Source organism: Phascolarctos cinereus, unplaced genomic scaffold (assembly GCF_003287225.1).
Source record: "Phascolarctos cinereus isolate Bilbo 61053 unplaced genomic scaffold, phaCin_HiC Scaffold_7;HRSCAF=346, whole genome shotgun sequence".
NCBI lineage: Eukaryota > Metazoa > Chordata > Mammalia > Diprotodontia > Phascolarctidae > Phascolarctos > Phascolarctos cinereus.
In genome coordinates this window covers 63,135,972-63,162,531 of record NW_027556180.1, presented here as the reverse complement: position 1 = coordinate 63,162,531, position 26,560 = coordinate 63,135,972, and the positions used below count along the sequence as shown (strand labels likewise).

General features: G+C 39.0%; 1 protein-coding gene across 1 annotated transcript in view; it reads left to right on the top strand.

Moving 5' to 3' along the window:
* The window catches only part of SGPP2 (sphingosine-1-phosphate phosphatase 2), a 134,920-nt gene that overhangs the window by 37,973 nt on the left and 70,387 nt on the right, over positions 1-26,560 (top strand). The window contains exon 2 of the mRNA XM_021002890.2: positions 9,889-10,059. Within this exon, the coding sequence (XP_020858549.1) occupies positions 9,889-10,059 (171 nt within the window). The remainder of the gene's footprint in view (positions 1-9,888; positions 10,060-26,560) is intronic.

The window sequence follows — 26,560 nt, the reverse complement described above, 5'->3', positions numbered from 1 at the left end:
TCTGAATTCTTTCTTCAACTGGTAATTAAAAATAACCTAGCAGATAGGCATAGGAGTTTAGGGAGGGACATGTCTATTGCACCATCAGAAAACAATTTTAATATGCCTCCCCTCAAGTCTTGAACTGCTGATTAATGTCATACCCTCACCACGTTTTGTTGAAGATTGGCCATAACAAAAGGATTCATGCCCGTTTTAAGGCCTAGAGCATTTACATCTTGTCAGAGCTAGCTTTATTGTGGTCTACATGCATCTTTGCACTCGTTAAAATATGAAGGCTTTTTCACATTTAAAAAAGTGTTATCAATGTGCTTTCATGCTGTGAAGTAATCCTGGACTTGCAGTCAGGCACAGATTCAAATCCTGCCTCAGACACTTACTAGGTGTGTGACCCTGGGCAAATCAGTCTGACTTCTGCACCCCAGAACACACTTTTAATTTTAAGTCCTGAGTGCCTGAAACAGTTGTTGGGCACATAGTAGGTGCTTCATAAATGGTTATAGATTTGAACTGAGCCTCAGTTTCCTCATCTCTAAAATGATGATAATAATAGTACCTACCTCAATGGGTTTTTAGGAGGATCAGAAAGGATAATGTTTGTAAAATGCTTTTCAGGCTTTAGTATGAGAGGCAGCATGGCAGAGTAGCAGAAGAGTGGCTCTCAGAGTCAGAATGATACAAGTTCAAGTTTTCTTCCTGGTATATACTTGCCCTTCTTCTCTCTTAGAGAGGTTAAACCTTAGCGAGGTTCACCTCAACTGGCAACTCTCCAAAACTGTCAATTGTCAAGCTCTTGCTGATCTTCATTGATAGAACTTCCTGCCCCAGGAAGCTCACCAGTCCAGAAACCCAAACTAGATAACCGTATTCCTTCCATGTGTGACCTGTCCCAGGAAGAGTATAATGAGACCATCACCACCTCCTTTGACCAGACCTTCGATGTCTCTTAATGCACCTGAAGCACACAGCAGCTTTTTGAATGCTTTATCATAGTGGATCCCTTGAATTTGCAGTGCAAAGCAGCTAGAAATTTTTTAAATGAGCTGTTGTCCAGCCTTGTCAATTAGTCAACCAGTATTTGTTAAACACTCACTATGGGCCATGGCTTCTTCATTTGCTATTTGTGCAATTGATTTCTTCAATCCAAGCATACAACTTTAATTGGTTAATTATTGATTTTTATTATTTTATCATATTTATATTATAATGTATTATCATTAATTTTTATTGGTTAATCATGATATCCTGTGGGTTTTGACCTTTTGGGCATCCCAGTTCTGTCACCAAGGGTGTTATTTCCAGCTTCACATAGTTTATTTACAATAGAATAGTCTTCAGGAGGAAAAGAGCAGAGTTTATATGTTTGATTCTTACTCGTTTATGTACTGTGTGTTGGTCAGCAGTGATGAGGAATGTTTTCAACAAACTTATATTCCATCGTTATATCACCTGCTTGACCTTTGACAGTTTCTGCTCCTACTGTAAATCTATAAAAATGGAAATAATTACATCAGCTGCTAATGGTACCATGACCTCTTATCAAATGCTTTGACATTTTTAAGACAGGAAAACTACTTGTACATGAGCCAAGTGATAACCATAAAGTAAAAAGTACCTTTGAGCTCAGTTGGTCCAACCCTCTTGATTTTATAGAGAAGGAAACTAATGGCTGGGAGGGGTGAAGTGGCTTGCTCCAAAAGAACTTTATTAGCAGAGATGGGACTGGAATTCCTGGGGCAGTATTCTTTCCCCATACCATGCTTCCTTTCAGTGTTTACGGTACTTTTTTCAGCCCCTGGAAACATTTTTTTAGTGTCAAAAAAAAATTCATTCCTGATCCAATCCACAAGTGTTTTGTACCAGTACTCCTACGTTTGTATTATTACTTACCCTTGACAGGCTTCTCAAGTCCCCTGGCAGTTCACATGCCCTAGTTGGGAACCACTTTTCTACCCAAATACACACAGATTGATCTGTGATTTCACCAGTGGAGAGAGAGCCTTACCACCAATACCTCTTTGACATAGGCAATGAGTGCCAGAAGTGGGATTTGAACCTTGGTCTTTCTGTTCTCAAGCCCGAGTACTTTGTCCCTTATATCACGCTGCTTCTGGTTAGGGGTCCTTAACCTGGCATAACTGAAGTTGGTGGGGTTTTTTTATTTTTTTTTATTTTGATAGCTGTATTTCAATATATCTGGTTTCCTTTGTAATCCTACATACTTTATGTTATACATTTAAAATATTCTGAGAAAGGGATTCACCAGACTGCCAAAAGGATCCATGACACCAAAAATGTATGGATGTACCTAAATGAAGACATTTGTTTTCATTGGTGGGAAAGGGGGTGGGATAGTACAGCATATTTCCAATAATGATCTTTGTGTAAGAAGTGGCATCTAGGAATTGTGTGTTCAAAAAAACAGGCTGGTTTTACAGTGAGAACAAGGGATGACCCAGCCTGGCACCCGACTACTAACCATGGAATATGAAAAATAAATGGAGAGGGCAGCTAGGTGGCGCAGTGGTTAGAGCACCGGCTCTGAAGTCAGGAGGACCTGAGTTCAAATCCGGCCTCAGACCAAACACTTGACACTTAACTAGCTGTGTGACCCTAGGCAAGTCACTTAACCCCAATTGCCTAAAAAGAAGAAAGACAGGAAGGAAGGAAGGAAGGAAGGAGGGAAGGAAGGAAGGAAGGAAGGAAGGAAGGAAGGAAGGAAGGAAGGAAGGAAGGAAGGAAGGAAGGAAGGAAGGAAGGAAGGAAGGAAGGAAGGAAGGAAGGAAGGAAGGATAAATGGAGGAAGGCCTCCAGCAAGTCAGGAAGATGCTAAATGGAGGATTTGGGGAAGAGAATTCTACAGGATGAGAAGGTCTGGATGGATTGCAGCCTGAACCTATAGAAAGTATATTGAAGTCACTTGGAATTGTTTTTAATTTCATGTTTGGCTTGACATATAGGCTTCTGTTCCAGCCACAAAACAACTAGCGCTCTCAGTAATAATAATTTAAAAAAAAACATGGTGAGAGGAACTATTCAAAATGAAATATTCCCCTTAAGGTTTTTTGTTTGTTTGTTTAGATGAAAATACTGAATTTGGCCTAGAAGGAAGATCAATGTGATGTTGGAGGGCTGTCTGAGGGCTATCTGGACATCCATGTCGTGTAGAACATGATTACTCCTTAATAAAATAGAATCTGATGAAGAGATTTGGCCAGAGCCAGTTCACAGCCTCCCTCTATCTCAGGACTGTGGCTCTGGGTCTGAGCTGGAACCAAGGACCAACACAAGGGTGGGGCACTTGGAACTTTTCCCAGGGTGGAGAATTTAGAGGGGACTGAGAGGCTCTTTCCTGAAGCATTTCATGCCCTGCCCCACCCACTGTCCTGGCCTCCTCATCCCTTGTTTACCTCTGATCCCAGCTGGGCAGTAGCAATTTATCCCCCTGGTAACTGGACCTTCCAGAGGGTATCCCCGGGGGATGTTGCCCCTTTCCTAGGCTGTACCCCAGATTATCACACTTGCCTTTTCTTCTCCCCAAACCTCTGCTGCTTTCCTCAGTGGGAAAATTTTGCTAGTTAAGTCTATAGCTAAAAGAACTTAAGTCTTACGACATAAAAGTAGCATTTTTTTTGTAGGCTCAAAAAAGTGGCAATTGGCCAATCCAGTAGGCGTCTTTCCTAGTACCTGCTGGGCAAGGAGAACTAACCCTGATATTAAAGGCACTAATAAGGGAATATTTTATTTGACTCAAATTTGGGCCTATTTAATATGTATTTACCTTCTCCCTCCTCCTCGCCCTTAAGTCCAATCTTGCATTTTGTTTTTAGGGCCTAAATACAATTGAAGATTTTCTTTAAGATTCTTCAGTCATTTTAAGGATTCTGTTTTAGGGAGACAAAGAATTCTGTACTTTTCAATCACTATCTCTAATCCTGTCTCTTTCAAATGCAGCCATGACAATTTTGGTCAACATATAAATCTATATACTTTAATTTCTTTTTTTTATCTTTTCCAACTTAATAGTGACCATTTCTTATTAAGTATACTAGTGAAGCAAAATCTAAGATAACAGCAACTGAGAGTATCTTTCCCACATCCAGATCACAAAAACATAGCATTCTCCCATGGTTGTTCTGAGTGGAAAAACAGTGCCAAAAAAACTACACATACACATGTACGTTTGTAGATATACATATGTATGTATATACATATGCATGTGTATGCTCACACATACACACCTCCTCCGTTCTGCTATCTGGGCTTGACTTTAAGTGAATTTGGATGCTAAATTGAACTCTTAGTCATTGAAAGATAAGCACCAGAGACACTCACCTCTTTGGAATTTGGCCTTTACTTAGAGTTTCATAAATGTATACACATGAGACTTGAAACCTTCCTATACCTAAAATCCAGGGATCAGGCTTTGGCTGGTATAGCCCAATCTCTTTACAAGGTATTAGGAAATAGGTTATAAGCACTGAAGTGTTAGCCTCTGAAGATTATACAGTTAGTATATAAAGTCAGGGAAGAAAAAAGGAAGGGAGGAAGGGGGGAGAGAGGAAGGTATTGGACCTTTTCCATCCATGGCACTAAGAATTGAGTAATTGAGGGAGATGTTTACTAGATGCCATTATATAGCAAATTATACTGCTGTGCAAAACTTCTGCTATCAAAAATCCTTGTTTCTTCAAATCTATAAACATTAGAAACTGGTTTTTAATATCTAGCATTTGTATAACACTTTAAGGTTTGCAAAATGGTTTTGAAATGTTATCTTATTTGATCCTCACAAGAACCCTGTGAGTCAGGTGCTATTGTTATCCCCACTTTAAATATAAGGAAACTGAGGCAGACAGGGCTTAAGTGATTTGACCAGAGTCACAAAACTAGTAAGTGTCTGATGCTGGATTTTAAATTGGGTCTTCCTGACACCAGGTCTAGTGTTCTATTCTCTGTGCCATCCAGCTTTTGAAAAATAAAATGAGTTATACCATGGTTCAGTAAGCCTAATTGGACAGGCCTTTACTTTCCACTCCTTGGGTTGAAAATGACAGTGATTATGCACTGAGGTAGGAGTTATCTGATTTTATATCTCTTCCTCATCAAGTAACAGTAGGTGACAGGATGTCGGTATTTATTTCTTGGTAGTATCTTATAGTAACTTTAATTTTCAAATTCTTGAATCTAAGTATTCATTTAGATAATTTTGATCAATATGTATTCTAATGGAATATAAACTTTAAAATTGGTGGGAAAAAATACAAAGGTCATTGTTTTGGTTTAGTCAAATGGATCTGTGATCTCCTCAATAGTCATAGTCTTTTGACCAGGATGCCTATTCATGCCTGCCCAACTTGGGCACCTCTTGTCCATGCCCTCCCATAAGTTCACCAATGAGTAGCCACCCAATGTGCTAGAATGGGGGTGGGTGGAAAGGGCTTCATCACTTTTTGTCTTGACATTAAAAAGATGCCAGCGTAATAGCTAGGGATAGCTGTTCTTTACTCCTCCATCTGGCCATGTGACTAGCCCCTCCATGTCTGTGTCTTGGTCTGTCTGCCTCTGTCTCCAACTGTTTTTCATACATTTATTTGAGGTCATCCTTAATTCTGTTTCTCTTTTGTAATGTCTTTTGTAATCAGTTGTGGCCTGCTCAACCTTGCCATGTGAGAGTTCCATAGCTCTCTGGGTGATAATTCATTTTTAATACTATGAAGACTTTATAACTCTTTGAATGACTTATAACCATAAAATAATACTAGAAAATTATTTTAAAATGGACCTTTCACTTTAGGAGACATTTGTAGTCATTAATAGAAGTTCACAGTTTGCTAAAAACAATCCAGCCTGTTCTCCTTTTGTTTCAGTCTAGGTCTAACCCATTGCTTCTTACTGATGGTTTCATCCAAGTCAGACTCAAAGAGTATGGTAGATTATCCTCATAAAATAGTATGTATGTGGGAAAGTTGACAAATATGTCATTTGCCTTTTTCAGTATGAATAAGTCTGAAATTTTTCTGTTTGTTTTTTTCCTCCTCCTTTAGATACCTATGAATAATCTCTTACCAAATATCCTAACACTTGTGTTGCTTTCAGCCCTTTTCCCCCCTGAGTACACCTAGCATAGTTCAGCTGCTTTTCCCATCCTTGCTCTCTTCACAGATAGGTCTATTTTCCTCCCTGAGCCCATTTGGAGATGTGTTGTTTGAGGCCAGCTGTGGCCACTCCATTGTTCCTGCTGGGGAACACTTTTTTGTTTGTTACAAAAACCTTTCCAGGCCTTGCCCTTCTTTCTTTGTGGTCCTTCCAGGCACTTACGTCTCTTGCCAAAGGTTCTTCAAACCGGTTGTACTCTTTACTGCTTCTCACTGTTTCATGGTGGTGATATTGTTTCTAAATCTTCCACTGTTCTCCCTAAAATTTTAGAAATGAGTTTATATTCTGAATAAGTGTTGCTTTTGGCTACCATCTCTCTAAGTAAGTCAAGTGTTTACAGACCAATGTGTTTTTAGGCTCTTTTGACTCCTGGTTATGGCAATTGATTTGTATAGGTTGAATTTCTATTATGAAGCTTATTTTAGTCGGATGTTGATGTCCTTTCTTCCATCTATATCAACAAACACTTCACTTTGCTTGGTCTAATTAGTAAAAATCTGCGTGAATTAAGTACTTCAAATTTGCCAATACTAGACAATAAAAATAAAGCAGAATCCAATTTTTGTCTGAAAAGAAGAGGAGTTGTTTTTTTTTTTGTTTTGCTCCTAGGCATAAGGTCAATTTATTTAACAGTTGGTTTTGTTGAACCTAGAGCTGTGGAGTGTTTGTCAAGATCTTGGCGAGTTATTGCAATTTTAATTATTTTGTCCAACAAAAGAATAAAGCCAGGGAAGTGTCTTAGCATTTAAAGATAAAACACTCACAATCAGACAATAAACCAAACTCTTTTCTAAACAAATTTTTCAAAATTAAATGTCAATGGAATGATCATGTTTATCAGTTGAAAAATCATGTAGAAATCCTTTTGATGATATTAAAAGCAAAGCTAGGTGTCCTATCCTTTTTTAATTTTTTATTCACATTTATACTTTCATTTTTTAAATTTAGTTTCATTGGAAATGAGTGAGAGGACTGATAATTATGCTGAATATTTTTAATTTCTATCATTACACATTTTTTATAACATTTCTGTATCTTTAAATATAGTTCTAATAGGAAATCACAGTTTTATCTTGGTGACAAAAGAAATGAAAAAATATGAAATGAACTGTTTTCACTTTTTACTGAAGAATTTGCTTACCAGTATAATTTTAGGAGGTTGCAGCAAATAGTTTTGTAATTTAACTGATCCTCAATATAGTTTAAATTAGGAAATACTGATTGAGAGAATATTTTTCCAAATGTTGGCAACCAGAACTTACAGGACAGAAGTAAAACCCTGTTGAAGTCTGGTTAATACTATGTAGTGCATCACTTCCTCTCTATCAAGCTGATGCTATTACCTCTGCTATAAAGATCAGATTAGGGTGATAACATAACTTTATTATACCTTGCTTAGCATCATCCAGAACCTAGTTACCCAGATATTTGCACATTTTATGATTTATGATAATGGTAGGTATACCCCAAGGATGTGTCCAGGGCCCCCTTCTTTTCTCCATTTACAATTTCTCATTGGTGACATCACCAGCTCCCATGGATTTAATTATCATCTTTATGCATACAATTCCCAAATCTATATGTTCTAGTCTAGTCCTGATCACATGTAACCAGTAACCTATTGGACATCTTAAACCTGATGTCCTGTAGACATCTCAAAATGGAGATTATTATCTTTCCACCAAAATCCAGCTTTGTTCTGAACTTCCCTAATTCTGTTGAGGGTACTACCATCCTTCTGGTCATCCAGGTTGACAGCCTTGGGTATCATTATCAACTCTTCCATCTCAATCAGTCTGAGTATTTAAGCAGTTACCTTATCTTGTCATTTCTGCTCCATGATGTTTTTCACATCCCTCTTTTCTCCACTCATAGAGCCACCATCTTATATCAGGTTCTCATCACTTCTTGCCTGGCTTATTGCAATGGTCTCTTGGATGTTCTCTCTGCTTCAGATATCTCTCTTTTCCAGTCTGTTCTCCACAGATCTGCCAAAGCCATATTCCTAAAGTCTAAATCTGGCTATGTCATTTCCCTTCTCCAGTAGCTCCCAGTCACTTCTAGGGTAATATGTAATGCCTCTATTTGTATTTAAAGTCTTTCCCAAATTGGCCTCAATCCATCTTTCTAGCAGTATTTCACATTACTCCCCTTCATTCTTCCTGTAGTCCAGTGAAACCACCCTCATAATGTCATTGATCCTGTTCAGGAGGGAAGGATGAACCACAATCTGATGCTACATTTCACACCTCTGCCTCGTAGAATCTCCTTTCTTCAAACTTTCTGCAACATTCTACATGAAGACTTTCCTGATCCCACTCTCCTTTACTCTTGCTGGCACTCCTCCCCCCTCCTATCACCTTGTATCAATTTTATCTGTAACTGTATTTGCTGTTGGCTCCTCCCCCATTCTCAAAATACAAGCTTTTTAGGGTGTGAAATGTTTTGTTTTTGTATCTCTGGTGCCTAGCATAGTGCCTGGCACATAGATGGAACTTAATAAATAAACAAATACATGTTAGTTGATTGATTGGTGATGATTTTCCTGGTATAGAAATAAAAGTTTTAGGTCAATAATTCCACATTTACATGTACAAATATAGATAATCTTACTCCTTTTCTCATTTTGGGCATCTTATATATGTATGTATGTGTATACATATACACATGTATACATATATATACACACACACATATATGCACACATGTATATTCACGTACATATATTTACATATGTATATATACACATATATATTTCTAAAATTAAATAAATAGCATATAGCCAATAATATTAGATTCCTATTATGTAAAGCCATCAGGGCTTACAAATATAAACACGCGTAACTTAGTCTTCTACAACATCCTTCTTGTGTTAACTTTGGCTTTCTTTGCTTTCTCTTTCTGTTATCTAATTTTTTTTTTGAGAGCAGTAAAACTCTGTCTTTGGAGTTTTATTATCCAGCAGGGGTAACTAACCATTTGCCCTTCTTATCTCATTCCTTAAACATTTGAGGGGTATTTCCAATTCTTTTTATATAGATTAAGCATTTCTTTTTTTTAATCGTCTGAAACCCTTCACTCTTTCATGTATCACCTGTTAGGATAAGAGGGAAGGAAATCATAAGGGAAAAAATAAAGTGTTTTTGTGAGTGTTGTTGCTTTTTTAGTATTTCATATATTATTTGCAAGTTGCCTTTCTCATAAGAACTTGGAGGGACCTCAGTCTTACTGGTCTCATTTTGAGGTTGCATTTATTGACACAAAAAGGAAAGTGATTTTCCAGGTATCACAAAGCAATATAATTTCTAGCCGATAATGTAATATAACACATGAGACCTTAAATCTGTTACATTTACATTAAGCCCTATGTGGCTCTTCCTTTCTCAGATGATACTTACATATTCTTCTTATATTCATATTCAATCTTACATATTCAGTTTTCAAGTTATCATGGTATTTCTTATTTTATCTGCTTATTTAATCCCATGAATGAGGACATCGTCTATGTAGCTGAATGGTGCTCAACAAATATTAAATAATAATGATGGCAGTGAGTAATAATGATGATATTGTAATAACAAAATTCCACCACTGCCTCTTTAGTATCTTCAGAGAAGACAGGGTCTTGGTAACTCATGACTCTTTACTTTAAACAATGTCATCTAAAATATGTTATGAAATGATTTCCCCAAGTGAACTCACAAGGCCTTTTCAAACTTTGTTTTCCAGCCTTATACCCAGAAGGACACACAGAAGTACATTGTGAAGAATTATTTCTACTATTATCTATTCAAGTTTTCAGCTGCTTTGGGTGAAGAAATTTTTTACATCACCTTCCTTCCATTCACCCACTGGAATATTGACCCTTATGTGTCCAGAAGGTTGATAATTATATGGGTTGTAAGTATTATCATTATACTTTATTGTTATTTATTATCCCAGTGACTGTATGTTCCCTGGCTCACTAAGCCAATAGCATTTTGTTTTCTAGTTTTCTCTGGAAAAAGAAATGAGCTCAAAAATACAACTTGACATGTTTCATTAAAATGTTTTGTTGTTGTTGTTGTTGAATAACTTGTGCTTTCTAATATGTGAACAGAACAAGAGAGTGGGAAGATGGAGGTGTGCCTAGAAAAGACAAATTGACTATTTTTCGGATGTACTAATGAGTGATAAGATTATTTTCTCTCCATTGGCCCCAGTTAGTTTTTTAAAATTACTTTCATCCTGTTAGTGTCTTTAATTTGGTCAACAAATATTAAATGCCTGCCATGTGCTGTGTCCTATGGGGAATACCAAGAAGGACAGGGTGTGTCCTTCCTCTGCCCATAGGAAGGGCTTTCAGACAGATTAGAAGACAGAAAAACGTTTAATCACAATATGGGGTTTGTAAAAGGATCCTTTTAGATCAGTTTTGGTTGGGGGACATATGCAACTTGATGTTACGTGGGTTTTTCCTAGACTTTGACTTTTTCAGGAGGGTAGAGTTGGACACATGATTTGTCAATCAAGACCAGGGTGTGGGGAAACTGAACACCTGTGACAGTTGAAGAGCCAAGAGGGGAGGGGCTTCAGGATCAAGAAGATTTGGCTGATAACAGGAAAGATGCAAGTCCCTTACCCAGACATGAAGCATTAGCTGGACAGTACAAGATTGAGAGCACTGGCCTGGAAGTCAAAAGAGTCAGGCTTTGCCAATAACCACTTGTGGGGTTTTTTGGAAAAGACAGTCATTTCATTGGTCAAAACGAGGCATTTGGACTGGATGATCTTTAAGGTCCCTTTCCAGCTGTGAAATCCTGCAATTGTGTGATTTTACCATGGAGGTCGAATGGAAAAGCTTTCATTTTAAATAATATATCACTTTAAGAGACCCCCACGACACCAAAATCTCAACTTACAAGTTCTGTTATGATCACTATTCTTCATCTTACAAAAGATATCTCTGCAGTACTGTCTTAACTAGTGAGCTCTCCTAATTCTTTCATGAAAATTCAATCGACATGCAAATTTGAAGGAACATTTCTTACGTAAAGTATGTAAATCTGTAGACTCACCATTGCCTATACTCAACTTGGGAGGCAGTCTGGCACAATGGACAGTAAGGTTTTGGAGTCAGAGGACCTGGGTTCAGATCCTGGTTCTGCCATTTTACTGGCTGTGAGACCTTGGACAAACCATTTGTCTTCTCTTGACTTTAGTTTCTTCATCTGTAAAATAAAGGGATTGGATTCCAAGTCTTCATAAATCCCCTCCAGCTCTAAATTTAGGATACTGTGAACTTTCCTCTAATCTCCTGACCTTTAATCAATTCAATGGGAAGCTGCTGGTCTGACTTACCTTGATGACCCTAACCAATCAGTCAGAGGTAAATTAGAGCAGCTAGAGCCACAGTTTCCCATATCTAGAGTAAAGAAAAGGAAACTTTAGAGCATCAGACCCTCAAAAGAACAAGACTGATTCCCTTGCATGTCCAGCCATGGAACCCAGCACAAGATGTGTCAATTCCACACGCATTAATGAATTGCTTATTATGTGCCAATTACTGTGCAAAGCCATATAAATACAAGCAAACAGATAACCTATGCCCTCAAGAAGCTTATATCCTAATGAGGAAAAAACAGGTAAAAGGAAGCTGGTTGGAGGGAAGACAGAAGGAACAAAGGCAGGGAGGGGTGGTAAAGCGCAGAAGGTGTAGAGAACTCAGAGAGGAATAAAGACATGACTGGCTTGGACACTTTCTTTAAAATAGTGGTTCTAGTAGGAACCAGCCAATGAGAGGAAGGGGCCATAACAGTGCCATAAACTTCTAGGATGAAGAGGCCACAGGGAGACAGTGAACTTCCAGTTTGAGAAGGCTATTGTAGTATGGTGAGTCAGGAATGGAGGCTGGAGAGGAATGAAGAGAGAGAGAGAGAGAGAGAGAGAGAGAGAGAGAGAGAGAGAGAGAGAGAGAGAGAGAGAGAGAGTGTGTGTGTGTGTGTGTGTGTGTGTGTGTGTGTGTGTGTGTGTGGCTGGGGGACTGTATATGTTAGGATGCTCTGGTGGCTTTGAAACTAGCTCTCTGTTCAATATGCCTTTCTGTTTCTCAAGTGCTATATAGTACTCACCCAAGTTGACTAGTAAAGACTACACATGAGCAGCTAGGTGGAACAGTGCGTAAAGTGCCAGGCCTGGGATCAGGAAGACTCATGTTCTGAGTCCAAATCTGGCCTCAGATACTTACTAACTGTATGACCTTGGGCAAGTCACTTAACCTTGTTTGTCTCAGTTTCCTTATCTGTAAAATGAACTGGAGAAGGAAATGGCAAACCACTCCAAGATCTTTGCCTGGAAAACTCCTAAGGAGGTCATGAAGAATTAGACAGGACTGAAATGGCTCAACAACAACCACCACCCCAGTAATCTAGGCCAGAGATGTCATTTTAATGATGCTTACATTTTAATCTGAGGGTATTGCAGCAGGAATGCAGAGAAGGTGCTGATCCATAGAAACAGTAGAAAGAGATTCCTCACTTTGGAGCTCTCTATACCATTAAAATCACAGGTCCAGTTTCCCTATCTCCTTTATTCCTATTTATATCTTTTTTAATGTAAATATACAAAAATAACAGTGTATTTATGATCCTTTCTCAAGACCCTTCTAAAAACCCTATGATTGTATCTTCATGTATACATAAATATTCACTCAATACTTTTTAGCTGGTGGAGATAAATGCCCTCCAGATTATCTAAAGACTTTGGGGAAAGGAATGAGTGACTTTAACCTTTTTTTTTGGTGGTGGGGGGGGAATTACGAGAGAAGCAGTGATTCCCTCACCATCACCCAAACAAGTTATCTCTGGACTAGATGACTTCTAAAGCCTCTTTCAGCTCTAAAATTCTAGGATTCCAGGAGTCTGTAACCCTAGAGAAATGTATTAGCTCTCAATTGCCATTACTTCTCTATTTCTGCCATCGCACCATACCATGCCTTCTTTCAGCTCTCTGTCTCCCAAGCTTGCCATTCTCTGCAGCCCTACTCATTGCTCCGAGTTCAATTTAAAAATCCTCAAAAAACACATGTAAACTGAGTCAATCTTATCTCCATCTACATGACTTGAACATACTACCCTTTCTTAAGCTGCCTTTATATAACTGTGGAGCAGCGACCCCTGCTGGAGCAATGCCTCCCTTCTTGGAAACACCTGTTTAAAACTGGGAAGACCTCTCCTTTCAAGTGGGATACAGGGAGAGGGCTGTGGAGTCCAAGTTTCTTTCCCACTGATATTCAGACTTTGACAAATGATCCCCATGGTTCTCAATGATTTCACTGAATGTGCCAAATTGGTAATTTGGTTCCTTTTGTAACTTGGAGATATACTGTGAGTTTAATCTGAAAGCTGGTGTAGACCAACTCCTTGTCTCAGAGACTTGACCAGCTTAGGGTTTATGGGAGGTCCTCTGTCCCTTTGCTCTCATCCATTCCTCCTCTATGTTGTCTGATGGATTTTATCAGGATAAATGAGAATCCTTTTTTTTTTTTTTGGTGGGCTAAGGGAGTGAAGCTCTAATAGTTACTGTTTTTGATACTTTTGGTTCAAAAGCCAAAATATGAAATTAAAAGAACCGTTTCCATTTTTCTCCCTCCCATAAAGATATTGTGAAGGCAATGCTGGGGCAAACACATAGCAGCTATTCTGCAATAGCACCAGATATGTTGCATTTTTAATCAAATGTTCTAGGCAGCATCTCCTTTAAGTTCATTGCTTTCTATCTATTCATCTTCTTGAGGCAAATGGAGAATCATATGAGCAAATGCCATGCATTGCATTCATAAAACTGCTCACAAGTATCTCCTGTACTCTTTCCCCTCTTTGACATTTTTCTGTGGCTTTTAAAAATGGTAGTGATATATAATGAAAATTTACTGGTGGTACTAAGAACTTGCCTCTATATTCCCCTGACCATAACCAATTCATTAGAAAACAACAAGTTCTGCCCATTATGGTGACCCTGACATATCAGCAGAAGATAAATTTGAGTCACCAGAGAAATAGTTTTCCCTATCTAAAGTAAAAAGAAGGAAAACTGGAAGCCTCAAGTATGTCAGCCCCTCAAAAGGCCAGGAGTATTCCTGCATTTCCTATGTGGTACCCAGCACAGGTGTGTGTGTATGTATGTCATGTGTACCTGTATATGTAAAGACTGTGTGTACATATGTGTATATATACTCATATATACATATATACGTGTATGTAGTATATGGAGAGAGAGAGGTTTGTTTGTTATTGTTTTTTGAGGCCCACTTGGGCAGAGTTCTTTAGCCCATGAAGGAAAAATAAGGTAGATTTTTGGACCTACTATCACGACCTGTGATTTGAATTGTTGTCCCCCCCCCCCGAAATAATGATTTATGTTGTTCAATACACTTGTTTGTCAGCTGGTTCATATCAGAGGTTTTATCCTATAGCTATAAAAAAAAGTTGGTCTTTGCCAAAACCTGATTGATTTGAACCACTCAGCTTCATCAGCTCTGCAGAACAATGTAACTACCACAAATACCAACTGAGTTCCATTCTTTGTATCCCTGCAGTGCTTTGTACATACCAGAATAAACTCTTTCCTGGCTTCCCAGATTCTGAAGCAGCAAGGAACCCTAAAGGACAGACAGGAAATGACATGTGCCCGGCGACTCAAGCCGTTGCTACCACTTTTTTTTTTTTTTTTGCTTTTTGGTAAGGCAATCAGGGTTAAGTGACTTGCCCAGGGTCACACAGCTAGTAAGTGTCAAGTGTCTGAGGCTGGATTTGAACTCAGGTCCTCCTGACTCCAAGGCTGGAGCTTTATCCACTGCACCACCTAGCTGCCCTCCATTGCTACCACTTTTACACTGCTGTTGAGACGATCCAGGACCATAAACCAAAGATACCAAGGAGTAGCAGTGCCCCATAGACCAGCATCTCTGCCCAGGCCCCTGCTGACGTATTGACCAGATGTGTTTCTAAATGGAGACTAGCAGCTAAGTGCCATTCTACCCTGGCTGTGTTAGGGCAAAGTAAACCTCCTTTGTTCAATGACTCACAATTACCTCATTTCATCCAAACGTTAAACTTGGACTGAGAGCGTGCTGGCTTTAGAGTCATGCCTATAACACCATTGCAGCCTAAAGACATGGGATCTCTCCATCTAATTTGCAGTTGAAATCTTCTCTTTATTGTCTCTGCCTATTGCGATATGAGCACCTGGAGAGAAGGGGTTGTATTGCTTTTCTATGTGTATCCCTGCACTACATACACAGTGCTTTGCATATAGTAGCACCTAATACTTATTCATTCACTCAATGAGTGAATGAATCCATGAATGAATGAACGAAAGTAATAACTTTCCTAATATATGCTGTTGCAGTGGGTAGCTGCTAGCTGGGATGTGTTATAGGGCAATCCGTGATTCTCACACTATTAGAAATGAGGGAAGAAAGAAGGGGGTATCATTTGCCTTTGGTAATTCCCTATAGTGGTCTGATAACCACGGGAAATAGCTTAGCCTGATTTGTGTAGACAGAAAAGACCTTTTAGGGAGGGTACATGGGCTTCAGTCTGGCCACACGGCTAGGGGTTAAGTAACACATCCATTCTGTGAAGTAGCAAGGGATCCTAACCAGACAACAAGTCGTTGCTTGCTCTGTTTCTGCTAACCTCTTCACACCCCCTTGGCTTCATTAGGTTGTCATCTGGGGCTTAAACGGTACACTGAGGAGGACCCCAGAGGGACAGAAAGCTACCCCAACCCACTCACTGTTTCTTTAAGCACTTGCATGTTGTAGCACCCCACATAATTCCTCTTGAGGCCCAACTCATATTGACTTGTGACACCTGACTGTACGATGACCCAAGGCACGGTAGCTACTGTTACAAGTCTCTGAGAAACTATGTTGGATCTATCTTATTGGAAGGAAAATCTAACTTCAGGCAATAACATACTATGCAAAACCCATTGTTTTAATCCTTCTAAGAAAGGGAAACAACTCTTCAGGTTGTCTGTTAAGCCTTCTTTAAAAGATTCTGACTATCTTAGCATCTGGTGTCTTTTCAGAAGAGTTAAGGGAATCATGAAAGGGCCCTAGGGACACTGATAATTAGGGCCTAAGTCTCATTCCTGATGCTTGTGGAAATCATACTGCCTCTCATGACTCTACTACTAGTACTAGTAATAATAATGATAATTTCATATGACACAATACTACTAATAATAGCTATTAAGCACCTACTGTGTGCCAGGCACTACACTAAGTGCTTTACAAGTATTATCTCATTTGGGCCTCAACCACCCTGGGAGGCAGGTGCGATTATTTTACAGTTGGGGGAACTGAGACAAAGAGAGGTTAAGTGACTTGCTTAAGATCACACAGCTAGTAAGGGTCTGAGGTTGGATTTTTGAACTCAGATCTTCCTGACTAGACTCAGCATTCTATTTACTGTTCTTGCTGTTCAGTCATTTCAGTCTTCGTGACCCCATTTGGGGTTTTCTTGCAGAATGCTGGAGTAGTTTGCCATTTCCTTCTTCAGTTCATCTTATGAATGAGGAAACTGAGGCAAACAGGATTAAGTGACTCGCTCAGGGTCACAGAGTTTGGAAATGTCTGAGGCCAGATTTTAACTGTGGAAGATGAGTCTTCCTGACTCCGGGTCCAGTGCTCTATCTACTGTGGTACCACCTAGCTATACATGGACATATAATATTTTGCATTTATATAGTTGTTTAAGGCTCGTAAAGTATTTTCTTAATGTTATCCTTTGAAGATTAGTAGCGTAAGCAACATTATCTCTATTTTACAAATGAGAAAACTGAATGGTTGGAGTTTGGCCGTCATTGGTTGGCTCTTCAAACAGTTGAGAGCTGGAGTGTACAAAAGCCTAAATCTTTTCCTCTACTCACTTACTCCTTGGATCATCATTCACTGCCTCACCCCCACCTTTAAAAACAGAAAAGAAAAGAAAAGAAAGTCCTTGTAACACATATACATAGGAACATAAGGGAAATTTCTTCATAGGCCATGTCCAAACATATGTCTCATTCTGCATGTTGTGTCCATCATCTTTCGGTCTAGAGGTGGATGGTATTCATCTGTCCTCTGGCCTTGTGGTTGGTCATTGTATTGATCAAAGTTCTTAAGTCCTTCCGAGTTGTTTGTTTTGACAGCGTTGTTAGAGGCTGGAAGTATAAAAGGCTTAGCCTAGAGGGGAAAGGAGTGCCTGAGACTATTGCTGAATGTCATTGCTCCCTGAACAAATCAGCTTTTATGGGATTTGGGGGAACTACTCTCTTAGATTAATAGACCTGGTGACTGAAGGTGGAGGAGGATACCTTTTATCCTCTCAAAAGCATATTCTTTTCATGGTATGTTTAATTGGACTTTTGAATATTGTTGCATATTGAATTTGCTGCTTTTGAGAATGGCCTGTTTTAGGCATGGCCTAGATCAGATACTAGGCTCAGAGAGTTGATGTCCAACACTTTCAGAGGTCATTTTGGTCTGATCCCTTCATTTTACAGATGAAGAAACTGAAGTCCAAGAGGCTTGCTTAAGGTCATGCATCTTAAGTCTAGGAAAATCTAGGCATTCCCATCAAGTCTTCTGATTTTAAAACCAATACCCCTTCCTGTGTAATATTCTGCCTCTGAGTTCTGATAGCATGGCTCAGGAGAGATGTTGTGGTTGTTGTTGTTATATACATATGAGGGATGTTCATAATTCAGGAATTTCCCACATGTGGTAAAAAGTTAATTGTGTAGTTAGTAAGGGTAGCTATAGAAACCATCTGACTTAAATTTCTCCCCTCCCCCATATATATTGTATATATGTGTATATATACATATATGTACATGTATATGTGTATGCACACACTTATTTCCTTTCACAAAGTAAGAGGCTCACCATTTTACCAATGCAGCCATGATAGTTGATATGGCTGATACTATGGAAAGACTAAAGAGCTTTTTTTGTTTTAAAATATTTCTTTATGTTGCATCACCTGGGATATTTTAAGTGCCTCATATCTATATTACCGTTTTCTTCATCAAAATAACTGCAACCACACAAAGTCAAAACAGAGATGCAGTGTGTTACAATGGCAAGGATATAGTATTTGGGGTTGGAGGACCAAGCTTCTGCTTTCATATGCATTATCTCCCCCACTAGAATTTTGGCCCCACAAGGGCAAGAAATGTTTCAATTTTATCTTTGTGTCCCTAGCCCCAATCACAATGGCTGGTACATAATAATGGATAGTTCTAGATCCTCACAAAAATACTAGACTGAGATGTAGAAAAGAATGGTAGTATTTAATCCCCATTTTAAGGGCAGGAAAACTGACACCTAGTGAAGTGGCTTTCCCAAGGCCATACAGTGAGTGCAATAAGGCTGGGACTTTTTTTTTTTAAGTCTTAACAGAGCTTTTGTCATTATCTAGTGTGGTGATGGAACTTTCTTTCTGTCTTCCCAGCACACTGCAAAAAAACACCGTTTTAGTGGAAAAACAGGGAGAGAAGGCTAAAATTTTGATTGGAGGGTGGAGTGGGAAGAAGAAAGAAATCCTCTCTGTAGTTAAGTTTAGATACTAGGAAGTAGGAAAGGCCCCATTTTGGGTCATATGTGAATTATCAATCATTGAACAATTCACCACCTAGGCAGTGCTGGTGAACATGTTCATTTATGCCTAGGGCTTACCTCATGTCCTTTGATACTTTCCCTAAGTCTGTCACCAATCCATAGTTAAAGAATATTGATTTTTTTTTTAATGTTGCCCAATTTTTTCTAGATCAAGATAAATTTCATGAATACTTTCCTTTTTAGTTTGAGACAGATTTTGCTTTTCTATAGAACTTTTTATATTTGAAAAAATATTAGTGCATTTAAATTAGCTTTTTTTTGCAAAAAAGGGCAAAGATAACACATTCCAGAGATTTTAATTGGTCTATATTTAAACCTATGCTAAACAAGTTGGAAGGAAAACTAATTTTGGTTCTTTCTTCTATGTGGTGTCCAGGTATTAAAGTTTTCAATCTTAACTAGCAGCCTATATTCAAGATGCCCCAGACTTCGGGAAAGAGGTCAGTGAATGGCCTCCCCTAATAGAATTCCAGGATTTACAGAGATATTTTGGGCTGTGATTGAAACGAAGAAACATTGTCCAAATGAGAGGTTATGTAATCTCTCCATTTCCATTTTGGCAGACTGTCTGCACTACCAGAGGAATTAACTTTGAAGTAGCTTTTGGTGTTGGTTTTTTTTTTTCCTGGAGTCAGGGAAGATTTTCATAAAAATTGGAGGATATGAAGCAAAAGGCCTACATTTCCTCTTTTTCCAGTAGATAGAGTCACTCTGTTTCTCAGGTTAGCAATGCAAATACAAAGCCTGCAGATTCCAAGTGATGAGCTTCTGAAACTGAATCTTGGAAGCTTGTTTTTCTGTGCTATTTTGATTTCTTCAGAATTTTAGTAACCTTTTATGCTGAATCTATTGGGATAAAAGCTGGTTTCAGTTTTACTAATAAAGTGCCTATGTTCTATGCATGATTAATTTTTTAGCAATGGTCCTATAACTAAAGAAGCTAGCTTTTAAAAAAATAACAGTAAATAAAAATATGGTATTTTTGGATTGTACATTCCTGAATAAATGGAAGAATTTTTTTTAATATAGCCCTCTTTGAACCTGTGGAACACCAGAAGATAATAAATCTTGAATATAAATATTCTTTGAAAATGGATTCACAATTAAAAATAAGGAATTTTACAACCCTTATGGCAACCTGACATACATAAGAGAATTTCAGCAACGATTTAGCCTTTTTTTTTTTCAACCAAAGACTTCCACTAATTTTCCATATTACAGTGTTAAAGCTTCATTAGGAGGTTTTAGCAGACTAAAACTTAGGGTGTTGGGGTTTCGTTCTCAATGATGTCACCCAAAGTGGCGATGACAAATCCCTTGATTTACAGAGATTGTCCTGTGCTTTGTCTTGTGGATGCATTAAGTATCTAATGCTCTGCCAGGGAGAATAAAGTGCTAAGTATACAGGGAGATTCACTGAACCATAGGCTGTTAGAGCTGGCAACGACCTCAGAGCTCATCCATCCCATTCTTCTCATTAGATCTGCATCAGGACAGCATACCACATAAATTCATTCATCCAGTTATTTAGGTACACTGTGACGCAAGGAAAGAAGAGTTTAAAATAATCCTTCAAGCCCCATTACCAAAGGGCAGTAACTGTACCATAAGGGCAGAAGAATAAAGAGCTTGTTTTTATGGAATTATAAAAAAGTCAATTGCAGTAATAAAAGATATATTGACGGGAGACGCCAGAGGTTGCCCTCAGCCCTCTCCTCCCAACTCTGCAGGTCTGGAATTTTGATTGTTCACTCAACCAGGGGCAATCAGGCCTTGGAAAAATTGGCTCATGCTGCCCAACCTCACATAAGACTGATTTGTACCAGAAAGTCAGTTTAATCATTTACAATCCGTACTACAACTGCCAAATGATTTTTCTCTTGGCTAGCCATGCATTCCCTTCCCAGGAAGGTAGCCTGTTTGGGAAAACAAATTACGGTCCCAAAATTGCTTGGTGAGTATATATGGATTCCGCACAAGGAAAGTAGTTCTACTTAGAGGACTTGTCCCCAGAAGGCCGTATGTGCCCTCTCCCCTTGTAGTGACAGGGACACAGCAGCCTCATTTCTCTTCAAACTTTCATTTTTATTGTTTCCAAGTTGTCCCTTCTGGGTTGCATAAGGTTCTACATGCTGACACTGTTTATCTTGGGGGAGAACTTCTGGTTGGCACTAAGCACTCCTTTGGCTTCTCTCTGTCTCCTTAATTGTCTCTGGTTACAATGCAGAATCTTTCTCAACCTACCACAGAAACTGACTGGATTGTATTTTGCAGTTTATTAAACGTGAATGGAAATCAGTCCAGCATATGTGTGTTAGTTTAACTTTTTTTCTAAAAAGCACTGATTGAGGGAGTAGCAATTAAAGTGCTAGTCTTGCTTGGAGTCAAGAAGATGTGGGTTCAAATCCTTCTACCCGTATTACCCTGAGTAAGTTACTTAACTTCTATGGGCCTTGGGGCAGCTAGATGCGCAGTGGATAGAGCACCAGCCCTGAAGTCAGGAGGACCTGAGTTCAAATTCGGACTCAGACCAAACACTTGACACTTACTAGCTGTGTGACCCTGGGCAAGTCACTTAACTCCAATTGCCTAAAAAAAAAAACAACCAAAAACTTCTATGGGCCTTGGTTTCCTCATCTATAAGAAGAGGGTGTTTCACTCAATGACCTTTAAGATTCCTTTCATCTCTAAATCCATGATCCTTTGTCTGTTCTACCAGAAGCCATTACTTTTCAGGATCTTCGAGGCACTGGCCAATAGAGCTCCTGCCAACTGAACCTCAAAAAGAAAGACAAACTTATTGCTAGAGGCTGAGAGAGATGTAATGAAAATGATTAGGTGCATGGACATGTTCCTTCTTTCTAGGACCTTTCTGACCCTTTCACCTCTTCCCCAAGAAATTACCAGAAAGGAAGCAATATCTTATTGACATTCCAAGATCTACCAACTCCGAAGGTTATTGGAGGTGCTGTTCCCTTTCTAAAGAAGGAATCAATTTTTAATTAAGGAGCTACTTCTCCTTCAACGAACAAAAAGTGACCGACCCTATCAATTCATGACCACCCCTGCCTTGAGGAAAGCCAAGGGATGGAAGGAAAGGCAAGTTATTTGATCTATTGTCCGCTCCCCCACACCCTTAGCCAATCAAACCGATGGAAAATGCTGTTATCTCTTACATTGTCAAGGATGACTGAATTGGAAGAGCATTGTAACAAAAATTAAAAGAATCACAGTCATAGATTTAAAGCTAGAAGGACCATGGAAGTCATATAGTACAATCATCTCTCTTTACAATTGACTGTCCTGAGGCCCAGAAAGTTCACGTGAGTTACCTAAGGTCACACAAGTAACAAGTGTCAGAACCCAAATTTGAAATCAGATCTTCAACTCCAAATACATCTCTCTTCCCACTGCCTGTTAGGGACATAGACTTGATTTAAGAAGACTAATTCTTCTAGTAAACACTTAATTCCTGACTCTATAGTAGGCGCCAAATGGAATATGTCAGATTTGTCAACTGACCTTACTAGCGTGCATGTCCAGGCTGAGTAAGACTGATAGAGATGCCCGTATCACATCAGCGCAAGATTCAGCACTCTAGAAAGCAGTTTGCAAAACTCCAAAATGGTCTTGGCAAGGTTTCCCAGATAATTTTTGGAAGGAGCTGAATACTGGTAATCTTTCCAAAACTTGAGTTACTTAGTCATCCTTTAGGCAAAAGATATTTGACTCCAGTTTCCAGCTTCAATCATCATCATCAACCACCAGTATTCACTAGATATTTGATATGCACAAAGTTCTATGTTATGTATTCTGAGGAATACAAAGAAACAGCAGACCAAGTCCCTGCCCTCCTAAAGCTTACAATTTACCCAGGAAAAATGAGAAATACACATGAAAAAAATCATTCCAAGATAGCTATAAGTTGAAGATATTTTAAAAGTTGAATTAAGCATAAAAATAAATTTAATTAGTTTTGTTGTTTAAGGTGAAGTTTATAAAATGCTTCTATTATTACTAATAGAAATCATGTTAGCATTTTATATGTTATTAAGGTTTATAAAATATTTGGTTTTTAAATGGTCTCTTAGGTTGTCTCTTGAGGAAAATCAGAAAGTGAGAGCCAGGGTCCTCTCTACTGTCGTCTCATGGAATCACTCCAATGGACTTTCTGCCTTTGTCCTTGTTAGTGCCTTCCTGACAGAGTAAATGATTTCTCCTCAGATCTGGTAGGAAGCAGCTAGGTGGCACAGTGGATAAAGCACTGACCCTGGAATCAGGAGGACCTGAGTTCAAATCTAACCTCAGACACTTACTGGCTATGTGACCCTGGGCAAGTCACTTAACTCCAATTGCCTTATTAAAAAAAAAAAAAGATCTGATAGAACTATGTGGGCTTCACAGAGACCAAGTGACCAGCAGTCATATTTTATTGTTCCTGCTTCTTCTAAGATCCTTTCTATTGGACCAAAATATGCTTAACCAAAAATTGGTTAGATATTTAATAAGCCAAATGAAAAGCTTGGGTAACCTTGAAGGCGAAGACCAACTAATCAACTTTATTCCTTTCTTTGTCATTAATAATAATAACAATAATAGCTAGCATTTGCTTGGTGCCTACTATGTGCCAGGCACTGTGCTCAGTGCTTTCCAAATATCATCTCATTTGATCCCAAGAATAACCCTGGGAAACAGGTGCTATTATTATCCCCAGTTTACAACTGAGGCAAACAGATTGAGTGACTTTCCTGAGGTCACACAGCTAGGAAGTGAGAGATACTATTTCTCCTAGATCCCTTGATTCAGTGAGAATATTTCCTTAACTTTGCTAGAAAATCTTCAGTGGTTCCCTATGGCCTCACGCATAAATCTCAGAATCCTTTACCTTAATGTTTAGGATACTCCATAATCTACTACCAGATAACCTTTCCAAACTTATTTCATATTTTTCCTCTCCAAATACTCTACACTCCTACTTCCTAAACCCTCTTTTTCCTCCCTTATCTCCCTGCCTTTAGTCATAGAGTTCCCTACGACTAGAATGGGTTCTTTCCTTATCTTTTCCCTGCTGAATTATCACCCCTCCTTTGAAGCCTGACACTTCCAAGAAGGCTTCCATGATCAATAATGGCCTTTCCCCTCACATCTTACTCGGCACTTTCATGTGCGACTCTGTAATACTTTTATCATATATTGTGTGTTATGAGAATGAGCATTGTGTAATGGATAGTGGGGTGACTCTGGAATTATGAATACTTGGGTTAGAATCCTGTCTCTGACATACACAAGCCATATGAAACTGGGCAAGCTGCTTTGTGTCTCTTCAGTCTTGTACTTGAGGATCGGGTTTTCTGTTGAGCTCTGGTCTTTTTTGTCGGGAGGGTATGGAAGTCCCCTGTTTCATTGAGTGTCCATCTCCTCCCCCGAAGGATCATGCTCATTTTCACTGGGTGGTTGATCCTTGGTTGTAGTTCCTGCTCTTTGCCCTGTGGAGTGTCATGTTCCATGCCCTATAGTCTTTGGATGCGGAGGCTATGGGATCCTGTATGGTCCTGATTGTGGTTCCATGATATTTTGGAATTTGACTACTATATTCCTTGGTCTTTTCAATTTGGGATCTCTTTCAGGGGGTGATCGGAGGATTCTTTCTATGGCTGTTTTACCCTCTGGATCTGGGACCTCAGGGCAGTTTTCCTTTATGGTTTCCTGAAATATACTGTCCAGGTTTTGGGTTTTTTTTTTCCATTGTGGTTTTCAGGTAGACCAGTGATTTTTGAATTGTCTCTCCCGGACTGTTTTTTCCAGGTCAGTTGTTTTACCAATGAGGTATTTTTTTTCGTTGTTTTGTTTTTGTTTGACTGATTCTTGCTCTCTTGAGTCATTGGTTTCCATTTGCCCAATTCTAGTTTTTGACAGATTGCTTTCTTCTTTTGGGTTTTGTACCTCCTTCCTTCCCCATTTGACCAATTGTGTTTTGGGGGGGATTTATTTTCTTTAGTGTACTTTTTTCCAGTTGGCCAGCTGTATTTTGGGGGGACTTGTTTTCTACAATTAATTTTTGTCCTTTTCTAAGCTATTGACTCTCTTGCATATTTCTCATTTCTTTCCAAAGTGTTCTACCTCTTCTTTGACTTTTGAAGTCCTTCCTGAGCTCTTCCAGTAAGGCTTTTTGTGCTTAGGAACATCTCAAACCCTTTGAGGTTTTGGATGTGGAAATTTTGACAGTGTTGTCCCCTTCTGAATTTGTTTTGATCTGAATTTGTGTTTTGAGTCATTAGCCCTTTCTGCTTTTTCTCCTTGTGTTTGCCTATTTCCTGGATTTAGGCAAGGGGCAGTCTTCATGTGCTGAGATCTCAGGTGCTGGCAGCTGGAGGCTATAGGGGTCTAGCCGCTTACCTGGTGCTGAGCTGGGGTTGACAGCACTGAAGACCTTGGGGTGGGGGTGGGAGGGGTCTGGCCCCTTGAGGACACCTGCTTTTCCCCTGAACTTTTTTGAAACCCTGGAATGTAGGGAAATATATATATATGATATGTGAATGGATAGTAGGATGGACCAAAAATAAGAACCTGACAACGTTTATACAAGAAACACATTTTAAAATGGGAGGTATGGAGTATAGTATGCTTCAGCTGACACTTAAGGAAAAAATGAGTGAATAGCAATCTTGGACAGTTGTTTTTTCTTTTAAAAATTCTTATTTTTTATTTATTTTTTTTACCATGGGTTATACATTTTCTCCCTCTCAACAATTAAATGTTTTGATTAAATTGATTTTTTAATTTTTATTAGGGAAACTACCTTGAGAGAGCTTGCTGGAGGGACTGCACATGCACATAATGAGCCTTCTTTGCTTTTGGTGTATGGGTATGTACTGTGGCTGAGGGTATTCCTGAAAGAAAGCTTGGACTATCCATGACCAAAGAGAATTGGCTACTGCTTTGCTTAGTGTTTTCTGCTGCTGCGGGGGAAGATCAGCCTGTGGTCTTCTTTTCTTCATTTGCTGCACTCTGCCATGGCAGTAGGTATACTTGGGCTGCCCCTTCTTGCTTGAGCAGGTAAAGAAGGGCTTCCATAACTTGTTTTGGTAACCAGATCAACAAGCTTAAGGAGTCAACCTCAACTTGTTAGCTGGGAGGCCTGTTCTGACTGGATGAGGCAGCAACCATTTCAGTGAATAATTGGCTGGAGATAGTTTGATTAAAGTTTGCAGTTCTCCTGGTGTAAACAGAAGGACAATACTATTAAAACCTGAGGTTTTCTAAACTCCCTTTAAAGGATGAGGGTTAATTGAAAGGGCTTATAAAAATGCTATATTCATATGGAGAAGATGAGGAGCGATGAGGGTGAACTGTAATCCAAAGTTGTGCTTTACTCTAAGCCCATGTGTTTGACTCCCATGTCTATCTGCTTCTCTGAAATTCCTCTAATGTGTATCTAGTTTTCACCACCTCTCAGGTGAGGTGCTGTAGCATTAAAAAATTATGCGCAGGTCATTTTCAGTCTCAAAACTGTCCATCTGAATGTGGACATTTGAAAATTGTTTCTTCATGCACATTTAATAGCAGATTATGGTGTATATTAAGAGAGCGTGACATGTGTATTGTGATTATGCCTTTTGCTTTAACATTAATATCTATGGAATTTATTTGGCCTAATTGTTAAATAAATGGTTATATCTGAAAAAAAAGAAAGAAACCGGGCAAGCTACTTGACTTGTCAGTACCCCAGGCAACTCTAGAATTTGCAGA